The 15,826-nt window shown below is 40.9% G+C and overlaps 1 protein-coding gene across 4 annotated transcripts in view; it reads right to left on the reverse strand.

The window, feature by feature from the left end:
* Positions 1–15,826, reverse strand: part of LOC147026510 (netrin receptor UNC5B-a-like) — a 384,386-nt gene that overhangs the window by 49,994 nt on the left and 318,566 nt on the right. For all 4 annotated transcript variants that reach the window (XM_085881974.1, XM_085881972.1, XM_085881973.1 and 1 more), the window contains 3 exons: positions 14,472–14,705; positions 8,768–8,917; positions 7,494–7,658 (listed from right to left, as the gene is read on the reverse strand). In XM_085881974.1, the coding sequence (XP_085738100.1) occupies positions 7,494–7,658; positions 8,768–8,917; positions 14,472–14,705 (549 nt within the window). The remainder of the gene's footprint in view (positions 1–7,493; positions 7,659–8,767; positions 8,918–14,471; positions 14,706–15,826) is intronic.

Raw genomic sequence — 15,826 nt, forward strand, 5'->3', positions numbered from 1 at the left:
TGAGACGCCTGCGATTACGGTGAGTCCGGAGAGTAAGCCGAGGCAGCCCATCCCTCTTGTTCTTCCCACGATGCCGGTACAACGAATATATATATATATATATATATATATATATATATATATATATATATATATATATATATATATATATATATATATATACATATATTTTATGGTTTCCACCTGTTCGGCGTGTGGGTGACCGCTTTTAACTAATTGCGGCCAAACGCCCACCGGACGGGCAATCATAGTCGCAGCTTTCGGATCAACACCAAAATCCAGCTACGGGTGTGTTTTTAACCACACCGTAAATCAGCCAACTCTTTTGTCCGCGCGCAACAGGGTCCTATTGCCTAATTGTCGATTTACATAAGTATGTGCGCAGACAGAAATTCTGGGGATTTACACCTCAATGGGACCTGCTTGGAAACAAGCTGCTTAAGCAGCTCGCTCCATTTGCGATTTGCCGAGCGGTGTATTATCGCGAGGCCGCGTTTGACCTGATTATCTTTTCGGCTATTAAAAAGCCAGCTAATATTCCGTACGTAATAATGGCAGTCAATGACAGGAAAGGATGCAACGAACAGGTGATCATTTAAACAATGACATTTATTTCACACACGACACATATGCATTGAATGGGGGAATGGGGACAGGACACGAGTAAACAAAGACCTACAGCCGTTTGTCTATTTATTATTTACATGCACTAAACAGTTCTACTTAGCGGACACGGTGCCACAACTTTCATACAAAGAAAACCACAGGAAAGGAAAGGACAGAACAGGACCCATAGGCCTTTAATGTTTGCAGAGCTGTGGAGACCGCAAGAGCTCCGAGAGGCCGTGCTGGTTACCTGCCACCCTCGTGGTGACTTGCTGGGCTGGTTCGGCGACCCTCAATGGCTCTGCCCGCACTCTGCAGGACTCCACCAGCTCCTGACTCCACTCTCGACTCCACCGGCACCTCCGTCGACCAAGGAGAGAGAGAGAGAGCAAGGAGAAAGACCCTCTCACTCCTCACTGCTTTCTCCGACTCCAGACTCAAGACTCCAGACTCAACTGCTGGTCGGCGTCTCCTCTCCGCAACTCAACTCAACTCGTCGGCGTCTCCACGCGCTTCCTTTTTATAGCCACGGAACCTCGCCCCCCCTCCCTTCCTGGCGCGTGAGGGAATCTTCCAGAAAGGGCGTTTTCCCTTGGTGAATCGGGCCCTTCTCACTACCGCTGCCTTTGCCATAGCTTTCGTTCTTATCCACTTTTGGAGTGTTGAGATCCACTGCGTTGGTGGGCGGAGATTTTATTTGTTGGGGGAGGGGGGTGGGGGCCATTGTCTGTGGGGATGTTGATGGTTGTGGAGAAGGTGGTTGTGGTGAAGGCGGTTGTGGTGAAGGTGGTTGTGGTTGTTGTTTTGGAGGAGGTGATGTGGAGATGTGGTTGTGATGAAAGTGGTTGTTGTGAAGGCGGTGGTGGTTGTCGTTTTGGAGGAGGTGGTTGTTCCAAAATAAAGATAGCAAAAGAATAATGGCTGACTCAAAGATCACAGCCAGTTACACGAATAAATTCCTTAAGACATCGGTGGGGAAATCTAATCTGAACACACACTTATCGACATAACTGATCTCTGCGAAACCTGAATGGTGTTCTGTGAATTTCCACAACCGTAACAAAATATATATATATATATATATATATATATATATATATATATATATATATATATATATATACACATATACATATATATATATATATATATATATATATATATATATATATATATATATGTATATATATATATATATATTATATACATACATACACACACACACACACACACACACACACACACACACACACACACACACACACACACACACACACACACACACACACACACACACACACACACACACACACACACACGCCTGGTGTTGGCGCAGTGGTTAGGGCAGTGGCTTGGGATCCAAAAGGTCCTGAGTTCAAGCCCCGTTGGGCCACTGAATTAATACACCAGGGGGTTGACTCAGCCTGTCATCCTTCCGAGGTCGGTGAAATGAGTACCAGTGTACTGGGCTGGTATATACCCCGGTTAAAATATGTGTACCATATCCCTGTGTCGTAAGAGGCGACCAGGGTTGCGTCAGGAAGGGCATCCGGCGTAAAACATGTGCCAAATCACTATGCGGATCATACGGATGATCTGCTGTGGTGACCCTTAACGGGAGCAGCCGAAAGAAGAAGAAGAAGATACACACACACACACACACACACACACACACACACACACACACACACACACACACACACACACACACACACACACACACACACACACACACTGTGCACCCAGTCATTAAACCCTTTTTATTTTATCCCCTCGTCAGAATCCTATTTTATTATTATCTCTGAAATTTATAAATAAACTGTATGTATGTATGTGTATGTATATATATATATATATATATATATATATATATATATATATATATATATATATATATATATATATATATATATATATATACATATATATATATATATATATATATATATATATATATATATATATATATATATATATATATATATATATATATTGGCACTCACAGCCCATACAACTCCAACTGGCTCACCCTCCTCCCAACCATGATGAATAGTTAATATCATTTTAAACTTACCCTCTGCATTCACGAGCCCCAGATATATCCTTTACATTGGGTGAAGAAGCAACTTAACCAGATACGGTGTCTCCCTCTGGATAATGCACCTGAATGTTGGTTATGACGGCATTGGCTGTCCGATTGTAAACTACATTAAATGAATCACCTAGCCTATCGTGGTCATACGAGGTAATGCCACAATGTTCAAAGTGGACTCACTGACAGGGATGATCGTTTAAGTCAGATACAATGCATCACTGCACAGGCTTTGCATGGGCCCATATCGTCAGGAGTTTTTGCATTACAGTCTGGAAGATAGCAACTTTTTGGCCAAGTTGATTTGAAAGTTCTCCAAATCTTTTGTTGATCAGAGGCACACCCCTTTCTGGCAGGTATGTTTCCTTGTATTTTTTGCCTTCTTCAGAAGCTTTGTAAGCCAATATATGTTGCAATCCTTATCTGTCATGCACAATATATGTTCGGATACCCTGATAAATTTTGTTATTAGGGGTTTCTGCACATGCACACCAAGCATTCTTGGGTAGATTACATCATTTTGAAAGTCGTGTGTTTCTTGCAGTACCATTTCCTACCCATATTTGTACTGAAGTTTTGGCTGATGTGTATGCCAATTATTTGGCAGTCCTCAGATCTCTCCCCAAAAATGTCAACAACTTTCAATTGTGTTATCATTAAATGTGCAACGAACTCTCAATATCCTACTTCTCATGCCTAAAGCTGTGCAGACAAGCTCTGATCTTTATACCCAGTATGTAAAACTTTATAAGTTAAAGAACTTCCTTTCATGGTTTCCATCAATTCTATCTTCTCAAGGTACAGGCACAACACAACCATAACTATCTCTTTTGGAGTTGGAAGTTATCAACGGATTTGGTTGCAGGTTTGTTGTAATGGTCTATAGTGGAAAAATTAGACTGCTCCTCAATGTTTTCTACTTTTCAGGTCCCAATCCTGTGTTTCCCTTCTCCTAATGTTGACATTGCTCAGGTTTCTCACATTCACAAAAAAAAAAAAAACATTTGCGTGAACTATCTTATTCTCTCAATTTGGTGGAACACATTCAACTTCTGCAAAACCATTAAAACCTTATCATTGTGAAAGGTGGACCTCTTGATAATGTTGCTGAACAGGCAAACAAAAAACACTTATGTGCCTCTTTCACTGCATAAAGAGCAGTTAAAATCCCCGGAGATTCCAGAAGAATATAATTCATTTTTCAAGAGACCATTGTTGATGTAGGTACATCATCATAGATGGACCGCAACACAAAGCTCCTATGCGTAGCCTCCCTCTTCCAAATATCTGCCAATGACGGCTTTCTCTCAATAACTTGGTTATCGTGCTCCCAAGCACCCTGCTGCCTATACTGCATTGCAATTGCAAATCATCCTGTCTTCTGCTTCTCTTTCTCTTAGTTCGGCCTCAAGCAAATTTTGCCTTTTTCATTCTCACATTGAGATTAAAACTACAGCCTATATCCTATATCCCGAACCAAGGCATTGTTTTACACACTGCACTGAACCCTAAAAATTTCCTTGCATCTCACTCTACATTCTGCCTCACAGACTGATATTGACAAGTCAACATTAACAGAATGGGGGCTTATCAGGCTTCCCTCTTATTCCAACAGTGCCTGTTGGAATGCAACTGGATAAGAGCTGAAAAATTATCGATAACCCTGACCAAGTGTGGCTCCCTGCAAAGTTGACAACAACCACAATATAGAACATGAAAGCAGTCGCTATTTTCGAAGAGTCTGTGGGTGTGGCAATGTAGCAATTAGTGTTGCGGCAATTTGCATCAAATCATTTGCTAATGGGCACCATACCAGCGAGGATTTGGCACATACAGACTTGGTTATGATACCATGCACAAAGAGGCGGAAAATTACAAAGGAGCAGTTTAGCAAGACTCCAATTATCTGTTACTTTCTTCAAAAACAATGGTTTTTATGATTATCCCTGAAATTTAGTCATAAAATCTGCAATGTAGGATCCCATTAGCAATTGAAGAAACAACAAAATCGGTAATAGTTATTTGCTCTGGACTTTGAAAAAAATCATTCTTGTTACTCACCATCATGAATTTACCATCAATACAGAATTGTGTATAACTTTAAGAGATATGGGAATCACAACTGAGGCAATAAATCCTTTAAAAAAAAAAAACATTTACAATGGCCATAAATTTTTATTTTGTTATGAATTTATCGTGATGATGCCTGGTGTTGGTTTAATGGTTAAGGTGGCCGGCTTTGGAGACAAGGGTCTTGAGTTCAAATCCCACTCAGCTGTTGAATTAATACCAGGTGGGGTTAACTTGGCCTGTCATCCTTCCGAGGTCTGAAAAATTAGGGCCAGCATGCTGGGATGATTGAGCCATTGGAGTATCCTACGTCGGAGTAGCGACCCTTCCAGGATTGTGCCCAATAGCCAAGAAGACTGCTTAGGCAGCACCAATGCTCTGCACAGAGTATGGTCCTAATCTCTCTTATCGTAATGGTTAATGGTTCTACGCAGATAGAGGAGTACAGCAATGGTGTGTACTTTCTCCTAATCTCTTCAACTTGCATAAACAAAGTATACTGTATGGCGTAGTATCGGTTTGTGGGGAAGGTGGAACCTCCATAAGTGCCATGAAAATCAACAACCACGAGTATGCAAATGATACAACTCTCCTGGCAAAAACTGCAAGAGAGCTTGAAACCTTTGCTGGAGATCACGTGGCTCGAGTAAGAAAATGGGTTTATTTATTAACACCACAAAACCAAACGAATGACTGTGAGTTACTCTCAACTTGGAAGATATAAAACTACAAGGAAAAGCAATCAAAATTGTTTGTACTTTTAATTATCCAGGTGCACTGATTACCGAAACAGGTGATTGCTCTGTGGTAATTGAGAGAAGAATTGCAATGGGAAAACCATCAATGGCAATGCTTTGTAAAATTTAGTCTGATTGCAAAATAAGTAAGAACACCCATGTTCAGCCTGGCATATTGTAGTGTTTTGTGTATTTTTATATTGGTGTGCAGCACGGCCCATGAACAAGACTGAATGAGAAATGTTAAACACTTTTGAAATGTTGGTAGAAATTGCCGAGTAGCCCAAGGGTTGTCAGAATGACAAACCAACATCTGATGGAAGTGATGCAAGTTCAGAGGAGGCTTTGTAATATGGTGGCTGAAATGGTACCAAAATAGTCATAAAAGAGGAAAAATCACAATTTTGCAAAGGTGATTTGCTTTACACACTGCACTGAACCCTAAATGCAGAGGGTATCAATGAGGGCACAAGAAGGAGATGGAGATTTGGAAGATGATGGTTCATATCAGTTTTCTGTTTTAACTGAAGAATCAATGCAGGAGTGAACGCTTTGGTGGAGAATAAAGTACGGCATGACATAATCGAGCAGAATACAAGTCCTCGACTATGAGGAGACTCACTACTACTGCCATCATGAAAGACAAAAACTCCATCTCAGGAATAAAATCCAGAAGCTCAGAAAACTAGAAATCTATAAGCTGTTGAAGCAAAACACCCCAATAAGAAAACGTATTTGTTTCCCACATATGGAGATAGCAAGCAACACACACACACACACACACACACACACACACACACACACACACACACACACACACACACACACACACTCATTATTTTTATGGAAAAATCACCATGTCTTGATGCAGCATACAACAGTGATACATAAAACGTTGGAAGTTTGTGCCTGTGGGCACAAAGCCAGATGTGGAATCGGCTTTGCCATGTGTTACAGCTCGCCGAATAGCGCATTGGCAGATAAAGGTCGTTAGACAGTTCTGCATGCCTGAGGCTGTCTTTTAGCAGCGCTCTGTAGGCCTCATGAAAATTCTCCAGCAGGGCAACAATCTAACAAGTCTCCTTTTTCATTTTGGCTGCGGCAGTGCAGGCCATACGCCATGCCATTGGTGCCAATGTCCCAGATTGCTAACCATCTCCACTTTGATCAAGCAGATGTTTCGTGTCTGGAAAATGGCTTTGTTACAGATGCACATTGCATGCATTTTTTTCAATTAAATAATGGGAAATAATAAACAATAAATATGGAACGGTCTTGTGATTCCAGACAATTATTTTTGGTGCAATATGTGTTACCTCTATAATGATTGCACAATACATTCCTGTGGTGGATTCTGCAATTGAACAATAGGTGATCATAACACCTATATTATCAGATATCTAACAGCATAGAATAAAATGTTACGCTCCATAACACGTTACTTGCTTTGTTTTCTTGCATTATCCGTTAAAATGTCACCATCCCTACCAATGCATGATAGAGAGTGCGGCACGACCTGATTTGCTCAATATACTGTCATTTAATTTTGTGTACTGGCAGCTGGGAAGATTAGTATTCCATGGTAATGCATAATTATATCTAACTACTCAAATACGAATTTGCTGCCATTGTTGTGCAGTTCAGTATTAATTTTAACATTTTGAACAGGGTTGCCACATATCATTTCAAGAGGTCTGTGTAGTCGTTGTGCCTTGCAATGGTAGAAACTTGCTCCCTCTACTCTCATAAAATGCTGAACACAACCATAAGTAATCCTGATGGGAAAGGTCAATGGATTACATGTTGCAAGAAACAGTGTTATAAGACAGAAAGCACAAACCAGCCGTGGCCTTAAACAACAGCTGACATTATTAGCTTTTGTTAAGGACAGATCCATCTGTTTCTTCTTTTCTCTCATTAAACTCCTTGAGGCTATAAAAGCATGTGACCCCCAATGTGCATCAGTGTCCCGGGCATTGTGCACTTACATTGTGCAGCAGGGTTTGAACGTGCAGGATCTGACCCTCGCCTTCCAGCTGCTGCACACAAAGTTTGCAAGAGAGCTCTGCTGTGCTCAACGCATTGCGCTCTAGTGTGAACATGCAATGAAGCAGCCGCTGCGTTCCTGGCCAAATGTGCCCGAATGGGATATCCTAGTGCCAGATCGAGGGAGGATGGGGAGAAGAGTGGATATGTGTTAAGAAGTCCTGGACATGCTCTCTCCCAAAACATGGAGTTATGGCCTTGCAATGTGTCTGCTGCCACATCAGAAATCATTTGGGTTTCAGGAAGTTGCCAACTCAAGCCCAAGCAATTTCATTGATTTCAAAAATAGTAACGATTAATGAATGTATAAAGACTGGTATCAATCACTTTTACATTCATTATCCCACTACCAAAATCATTATACGAGCCAAAATGGATGTTTGTCATGTGGCAGGAGATATATTCAGTGCATAAATATCTTTGCAGCTTCTCTTTGTTTCATTTTTGGGGATCTGCTATTGTTTACAAACATTCAGCTCAAAAACGTGTTTTGTATTTACCTTCAAAGGACCATTACTGAAGCATTCAGGAAGCAGAAATGCATGACTGTTTGACAAAAATCCGATTTTTAGCTGCTTGTGGCATTCTCTGCCTTCACATTTCATGCATATTCATTCAATCTTGTCCCTTTCAATAACCCACCCTCTGGCCATCCTGCCAGAATCAAAGGATGGAAGTCATGATTATACACCACAAACCCATTGCTGTTTGGAATTCCTTCTGGCTTGGGGCTCCTGCATCATGGAGCCAATTATAAACACACTCCACAAGCTGTGCTACAGTATGCATTCTGTATCCAGCTCTCAGAACCACCTTTTATCTCAAATGGATGTTTGAACAAATTACCATAAAAATATATACATAGAGTACAACTAGACTGATGTTGTCATGTCTGACATGCAAATATGATCACATCAGAGAGGTGGCCATTTAATCTACCCGACTTATAGTGTTTACAACAAATCTCTGTATTTATTTTAAAATCAAAATTAAATATATGGTAGTTTGATTCAGGTACCAGGTTTGACTTTTTATTCATCAGTTGCCAAATGTGCCAAATATTTAAATATTCTAAAGGTTATTAACGGATAAACTTGCTAATTCAAGTGTAGCAAGAAAGGTATGGAAACGTTCACGACATATCTTGGACAATTGTGGGTATCTCACTGATATCACATTTTGAACACCGAACAAAGTACCAACTATCCTACTTCACCTGGAATCGGTCTTGCAGCTTATTCGTCCACAGCGTATTGGGAGTATTGTGGACAGACAGGCGAAGGTCTCCAGCATTGGCTTTGAAGCGCAATGTTTTGGACTCGACAACAAGTCTCCCACCAAGCCGTTTCTCCAGCTCCACCACTTCCTGTAGGGTAGTGTCATATGGTATTGGACAAAAAGATTTGTTTGTCAGTGTCTGGTGAGCATAATGTGCCAAAAATAACTGAAATGTATTTGTCATAAATCCAGGGTGAGAGGAATTTAATAATTCGAGGAAGTAAAATGTGCAAGGCCCTGTTATCAATGTTATCATTAAAATTTCACACCTTGATTTTTAAAAAACATGTTGTGACATCACATGTTATAGAAACCTAATTCTTCTGGACCCCTGTGGAAAATGATTAATGGTGTTGTGCACCAGCAGTTCCATTGCAGCATCATGAAATAAAACATCGGGCTGCCAAGGTGGTTATAAACTAATAGACCAAATAAATAGCTAAACCTAATATATATATATATATATATATATATATATATATATATATATATATATATATATATATATATATATATATATATATATATATATATATATTAATGGGGTTGTCAGATTTGCCAAGGCTAACAGACCAACAGTCTTCTCTTGCTAAACATATAATGTAATTTTAAAAGACTACAAATGAGTACAGAAGATAAACTCGACAGTCAGAAAACAATTCTTCTATATCTCAAACTTGTATTAAAATGATGAAGAGCTTCAATACTCGAAACTATATTTGAATACAAAATTGAGGCTCATCGAAGAGTGAGGTGACGAGGGTCGAAGGCAACACACTGACAATGGGACAACACATGGACATAACATGGGGATGAGAAAGCAGTACAAATAAGGAGAAGATGGAAGGAAATGTGAAAAACCAGCAGTTATAAGCTGAGTTAGAGGAGGGTAAATAAGAGTAGAAAAGATAATGGGTAGGGGTGAAGGCTAACTTGATGAGTTTGTAATTTCCTGCCAACTTGATTGGGATGAAACAGAATGAGGATGGTGGTTCCAAAAATCGGGGAATTAAGGAACAAAGGAGTAGAGGCAATTAATATGCCTGGATTTGAGGAGTTTCACAAGTTGGGGATTGAGGAAGAGCACATATGATCTGGAGTGACTGAGGAGAGATTGAGGGATGAAAGAGTGTAGGGATGAAAGAGCTGAGGGAACAGGACTGGAGGAAAGGACACAGAGAGACACGATGAGATTTGTCTGAATTAAATGACATGGTCAAAGTGTCAGAACAGCAGCTGATACTATCCAGTTTAGTAGAAAGGGAAACAGTTGCTCCTGGTATGTGAATATGATGTGGAATTCCATAGCATAATGTGTAGTCTTCTGCAAAGAGGAAAAGTGAATTTTCGAAAGCATTTGAAAGGTCAGCACTGTATACAAGGAATATGATTGGGCCCAAGATGCTGCTTTGGGGCACTCCATCCTCTACTGGGAGAGGGGATGAGAAGATTCACTTGAGACTTCCACACTGACTGCATAAGTAGAAGCAATCAGCAAGCCAAGAAATAAAGTGGCCTTGCATTGCACAAGGAAAGAACTTGACAACCAGCGTTGGGTGTCAGAGTATATCCAATGTTTGAGATGGGTCCAGAAACACAGCCTTGGCCTCTTGCTTAAAATTCTGGGCCTACATCAATTGTTGAGAAAGAATTTGCAGCATATCCAAAGTTGAGTGGCGAGGGCAGAATCTAAGCTAATGTTAATGTATTTGGCCATTTGAGAAAAGGAAAAACAATGTCAGCTAGGATGATGGATTCAATGACTTTGCTCATCAAGGAAAGCAATGTAACCAGCCTGTAATGGAGAGAATGTATTTTTGTACCCTTTGTGTAATTTAATAATGTTGGCTGTCTTACCAGCAGAAAGAAAGTGACCTAAGGTGTGGACAGGCTGCGGAGAGGAAAAAAAAGAGGATAAGCGAGAGCAGCAGAGTAGGTATGGAGAACTCAGGCAGTGATTCCTTTTATGACACTTGTCAATTCAAAGTCAAGGCAGGCCAGAACTTTTTCTACCTTTTCAGTTAAAAAATTAGTGTCCAATGGACAGTGGGTACACGTGGATAGGTAGGGATGGAGAGGCATTGTTTGGGTACACAAGGTGGGAAGGCAAGCACTGAGTTTTGACATTTTGCCTTGTCTCAAGCAGAGTCCAGTGTATCAGAAATTGACAAGAGAGAGAGAGGGAGAGAGAGAGAGAGAGAGAGAGAGAGAGAGAGAGAGAGAGAGAGAGAGAGAGAGAGAGAGAGAGAGAGAGAGAGAGAGAGAGAGAGAGAGAGAGAGAGAGAGAGAGAGAGAGAGAGAGAGAGAGAGACAGAGACAGAGACAGAGAGAGACAGAGACAGAGAGACAGAGAGAGAGAGAGAGAGCCATTGCATTTAAAAGAAGGTACATTGCAGTATTTTCAAGTCAGCCTGAGCATATTATTATCAAACATTGTGACAGCTCTCTCAACACAGTCAGGCATTTGGACTTTCAAAATAGCAATAATTCTTCATTTACAGTACAAAAATGAAAAAAAGAACCACTGAATGAAACAGATAATTCATGAGAAAAAAGAAACATATGAGTGGAAAAGTTATACCAGCCAAACACATTTTCAGCATTTTAAGGTTATTTAAGGCTGAGGTTAAAACCTTGAATATTAAGTGCTTAACGGACTGACTGATGATCCCTCAAGCCAAACCACTGACAGATTAACTGGGCTTTCAGCAGAGTAAGAGCAAATATTTACACAACATTAAGAATCCATTCAGCTCCGAGACTGACATCTTTGAGCAAAACTCAAGGTTTAGGAAGCAAAATAACACCTTTGTACTGATGTGCATTGGAGTCAAAAGGAGGAGAAACATAAAACTGCAGTTATATATTATTTTTAGTAGTTGAAATTTATTCCAAAAAATAGAATAAATAAAAATCACACATGCCCAGGTATGAAGCCAGTATCACCTTGCCACTATTAATTCAATCACAAAAGCTGCCCAAAAATACAGACTTATTAGCTTACTTTCAATCATCAGCAAAGTTATGGAATCCATCACTACAGACCTATGAGTTTAAAGGCAATCATCTGGAAGGTCATGGAACCCATCATCGCAATTTTTATGAAATCATTCCTTTTTGCCAACAGTCTAATCTCAGACACCAATTTGTATTCAGACCTGGTCACTCCCCCTTGGACATGCTGCTTCTACTCACCCAACAATGGATGGATGACCTTAATTTCAGACATGAGTATCAGGGCCATCTCTCGAGCCATATATCATGCTTTCGATACAGTCTGGCATCCTGCCTTCCTCTCCAAACCTTCTGCATATGGCATCCAAGGCCAATTCAACAAGAGGCATACTGACTACCATTACTCTCATAGCGAATGTGTGGCTCTAAACAGAATGTGTGGCTTTCCTCTCTTCCACCTGTTAAGGTTGGAGTGTCCCAAGGCAGTGTTCGGCAACCATTCCTATTCTGAGCTTTCATCAACGATCTCCCTGATTTTGGAAAATCTCCTTTATCTATTTGCTGATCACTCCACCCTCTGCCGTGACATACCTCATTCTTCATACAGGCAGGATTCAGCCTCTTCCCTCTCTTCAGATCTTGACAAAATCACAAACTGATCAAACACTTGGAATATGTCTCTTAATCCTGAAGAAAAAAAAAAAAAAAAAAAAAAAAAAAAAACTATATCTATATATCTCTCTCTCTCTCTCTCTCTCTCTCTCTCTCTCTCTCTCTCTCTCTCTCTCTCTCTCTCTCTCTCTCTCTCTCTCTCTCTCTCTCTCTCTCTCTCTCTCTCTCTCTCTCTCTCTCTCTCTCTCTCTCTCTCTCTCTCTCTCTCTCTCTCTCTCTCTCTCTCTCTCTCTCTCTCTCTCTCTCTCTCTCTCTCTCTCTCTCTCTCTCTCTCTCTCTCTCTCTCTCTCTCTCTCTCTCTCTCTCTCTCTCTCTCTCTCTCTCTCTCTCTCTCTCTCTCTCTCTCTCTCTCTCTCTCTCTCTCTCTCTCTCTCTCTCTCTCTCTCTCTCTCTCTCTCTCTCTCTCTCTCTCTCTCTCTCTCTCTATATATATATATATATATATATATATATATATCTATCTTTATATCTCTCTTTCTCTCTCTCTCTCTCTCTCTCTCTCTCTCTCTCTCTCTCTCTCTCTCTCTCTCTCTCTCTCTCTCTCTCTCTCTCTCTCTCTCTGAAAGGACCGTCTGGCAAACCCTTTCATCTACTTTCTTAGTAACCCTCTTGAGGATGATCAGTCTCTCAAAGTCCTGGGTCTTACTATCAACCATAGCCTGGCATTGGCTTAGTGGTTAGGGTGGTGGCTTGGGATCCTCGGGTCCTGAGTTTGAGCCCCGTTGGCTGCTGAATTAACACCAGGGGGTTGACTCAGCCCGTCATCCTTCTGAGGTCAGTGAAATGAGCATGAGTGCACTGGTAATAGGAGTACTGTATCAGCGGAATAGCCGCGCCCCTAACCAATGATGCAACCAGCAGCCGAAAAGGATGTACACGAAGGGAAATATCAACCATGATCTTTCTAGGGGCAATCCAGATTTCAAAGTTCCCTCAAAAGCCAGTTGCCGACTGGACATCCTCCATCATACAAAGTCCTTTCTTGGCACACCTGAACTCCTATCCACCGAAAAAACCTTCATCCGCAGCAGGATGGAGTACTCACTTCTCTCCCCTTTGCATTAACTCTCTTGCCTCATAACTTGTTCAACTTGACAACATTGTAACCAAGGCCTTCAAGATCAATGGAATCTCCTGCATTGAAGCTGAGTCGATGGGCATATCATGTTCACATTGCAGACAGGTTGTTAGTCTCTCTGTCTTCTACCACCTCCTTTCTGATATTGTACCCAATGTTCTTTCCATGCTTTTCCCCAACTAACCCCCGCCCCATCCCCCCAAAACTCCAGGTATTTGCAGGATGCACATGGCCCACCATCAAACCCCCTTCTGGTGAAACTCCTAAAATCCAGAATTACTGCTCACCTCCACTTATTCGTTCCTCATTTATTTTCACAACTGTGGAATCAACTGGCACATGCTCTTCAATCTCATACTTCCCTCCAAGTCTTAAAGACAGCTGTTCACCACCATCTCAGATCATCCCCCATCCAAAACCTTGACATTTTCTTCCACCCATAACACCACCACCCCGCCCCCAGTCATCCTCATGCCCACCTGCTTCCAAATTTCCAGTTTTTCCTTCCTAAGTTTGCTTTTTCTTTCCATCTTGTCCACCCCATGCATTCTCCCCTACCCATTTTTCCTCCCCACTTCCCTTATTTGTCCAAGTCTCCCCTATTTTATCCTTCAACCCTGCTGTTTGTGTCCTTCCCTCTTTCTCCTGTTTATTTTATTCTGTTGCATCCTGATCCATTCAGTGCTCGAGCTCTTCCACAAGCCTCGACTTCGTCGACAAAAAAACCAACAACAAATAACCAACAGAATTTGCAGTTTTAATTTATACTACACTTCAACATTTGCATGATATACATTCATTCAAGCCAATGTTTAAAAAATGAAAGTATTTTGTATTATCTATGTAATTTCTTAAATGCATACCATGTCAGTATGGTTTAAACTTTCATTATAATAGCAATAACAGTAGACCAATCTTAAGAAAGTGTCGGGCATACCTCAAGGCTGTCGTCATCATCAGGTAAGCAGTAGATACGGAGGCTGTATTCAAGGGAGGGACATACGGATGGTCCAAATGCTGCCAACCTCAAGAGTTTTACAGCAGCTGGGCTTAGAGGCTCACCCAACAGAGCGTAGGCTGCAGGGGTTTCTGTCATTAAGTGACAGACCCCATTGCCTAGTTGCCAGTAGCAAGGTGGGAATGGAGGCTCCTCACGATAGCGAAGCATCTCCTAAAGGACAGACCATTGGTTCCTTTATCAAGGTTGAAAGAACAATGATTTATTACCATAAAAATAACAGGCTCTTCAGGGTATGGTATGAAAGGTCAGAAGTAGTAATATTAAGGAAGAGTGAAATAAGTAAGATTTAATAGCAATGGTTACCTTTCGTATTAAAAGATGGCCATTCACATATGACTTGTGAACATATGTGAATGTACATTGTTTAGTGTAGGAACTGCTGCTCACACAATAAGCACACTTTGAGGCAGCAAACAGTATAACATGGTGCCAAGGAAAATCTGAGAAGACCAGACCACTTGATATGCACGCTGGCAGAACCATTACCCAGTAAAGTGATCTGCCCTTCGACATACAACCGGGTTCCTACTTAAGGCTAAGTAAACAGAGCCATTTGAATTAAGGAAACTTGCCCAAGGTATTGTCCCACCTGGGGATACAACCTGGGTCCTCTCGATTGCGAGAGGCGAACGTGCAATCCACTGCACAACGTGAAGTAAATCTTAACATACTCACCATTACTCCTCTCCCTCCAAACTATAGGTGTTCAGTGTGTGTATATGTTAAAGCAGCTGTGCATTTAGCCTGTAGTGGAGCAATCTACGTTCACACTATTTTACCAGTAAATTGATTTCATCAGTCAAAGCAGAGTGCTGTCACAACATTAGATAAACATGATTTCACCAGTTTCTGGCAACCCTAACCCAAATGGTAATATTTGCAGATTACTTTTCTAATACCAATAGTGATGCCCTGACTCTTGATTAACCAAAGTAATTGTTTTACCGGTAAATAACATGAACTTAAATATGACTGTACTCACAAAATATACACTTTAATTTGTAAGATTTCAATTGAAAATGCATAAATGTACTGTCTGTCATAAAATACCGAACATGAACAATTGATAATATAATATTGTTGAACGACTGTTCCAGCGTTCATTCCAAGTTCCTTTTTGGCAAGGGGGATGTGTAGAACACCTGACTGCAACTTTCCACATAGCATAATTGCATCATGCAATCATCGTTCAGCACGTGTAACTGATGCACCCTTAGGTTTTGGAGGTGACACAAGGCATTCTGAGCAAATTCTGAAGTTTTTTTTTTTTC

This window comes from Eptatretus burgeri, chromosome 5 (genome assembly GCF_056783735.1).
Source record: "Eptatretus burgeri isolate ZD-2024b chromosome 5, Ebu_testis_v1, whole genome shotgun sequence".
Lineage (NCBI taxonomy): Eukaryota > Metazoa > Chordata > Myxini > Myxiniformes > Myxinidae > Eptatretus > Eptatretus burgeri.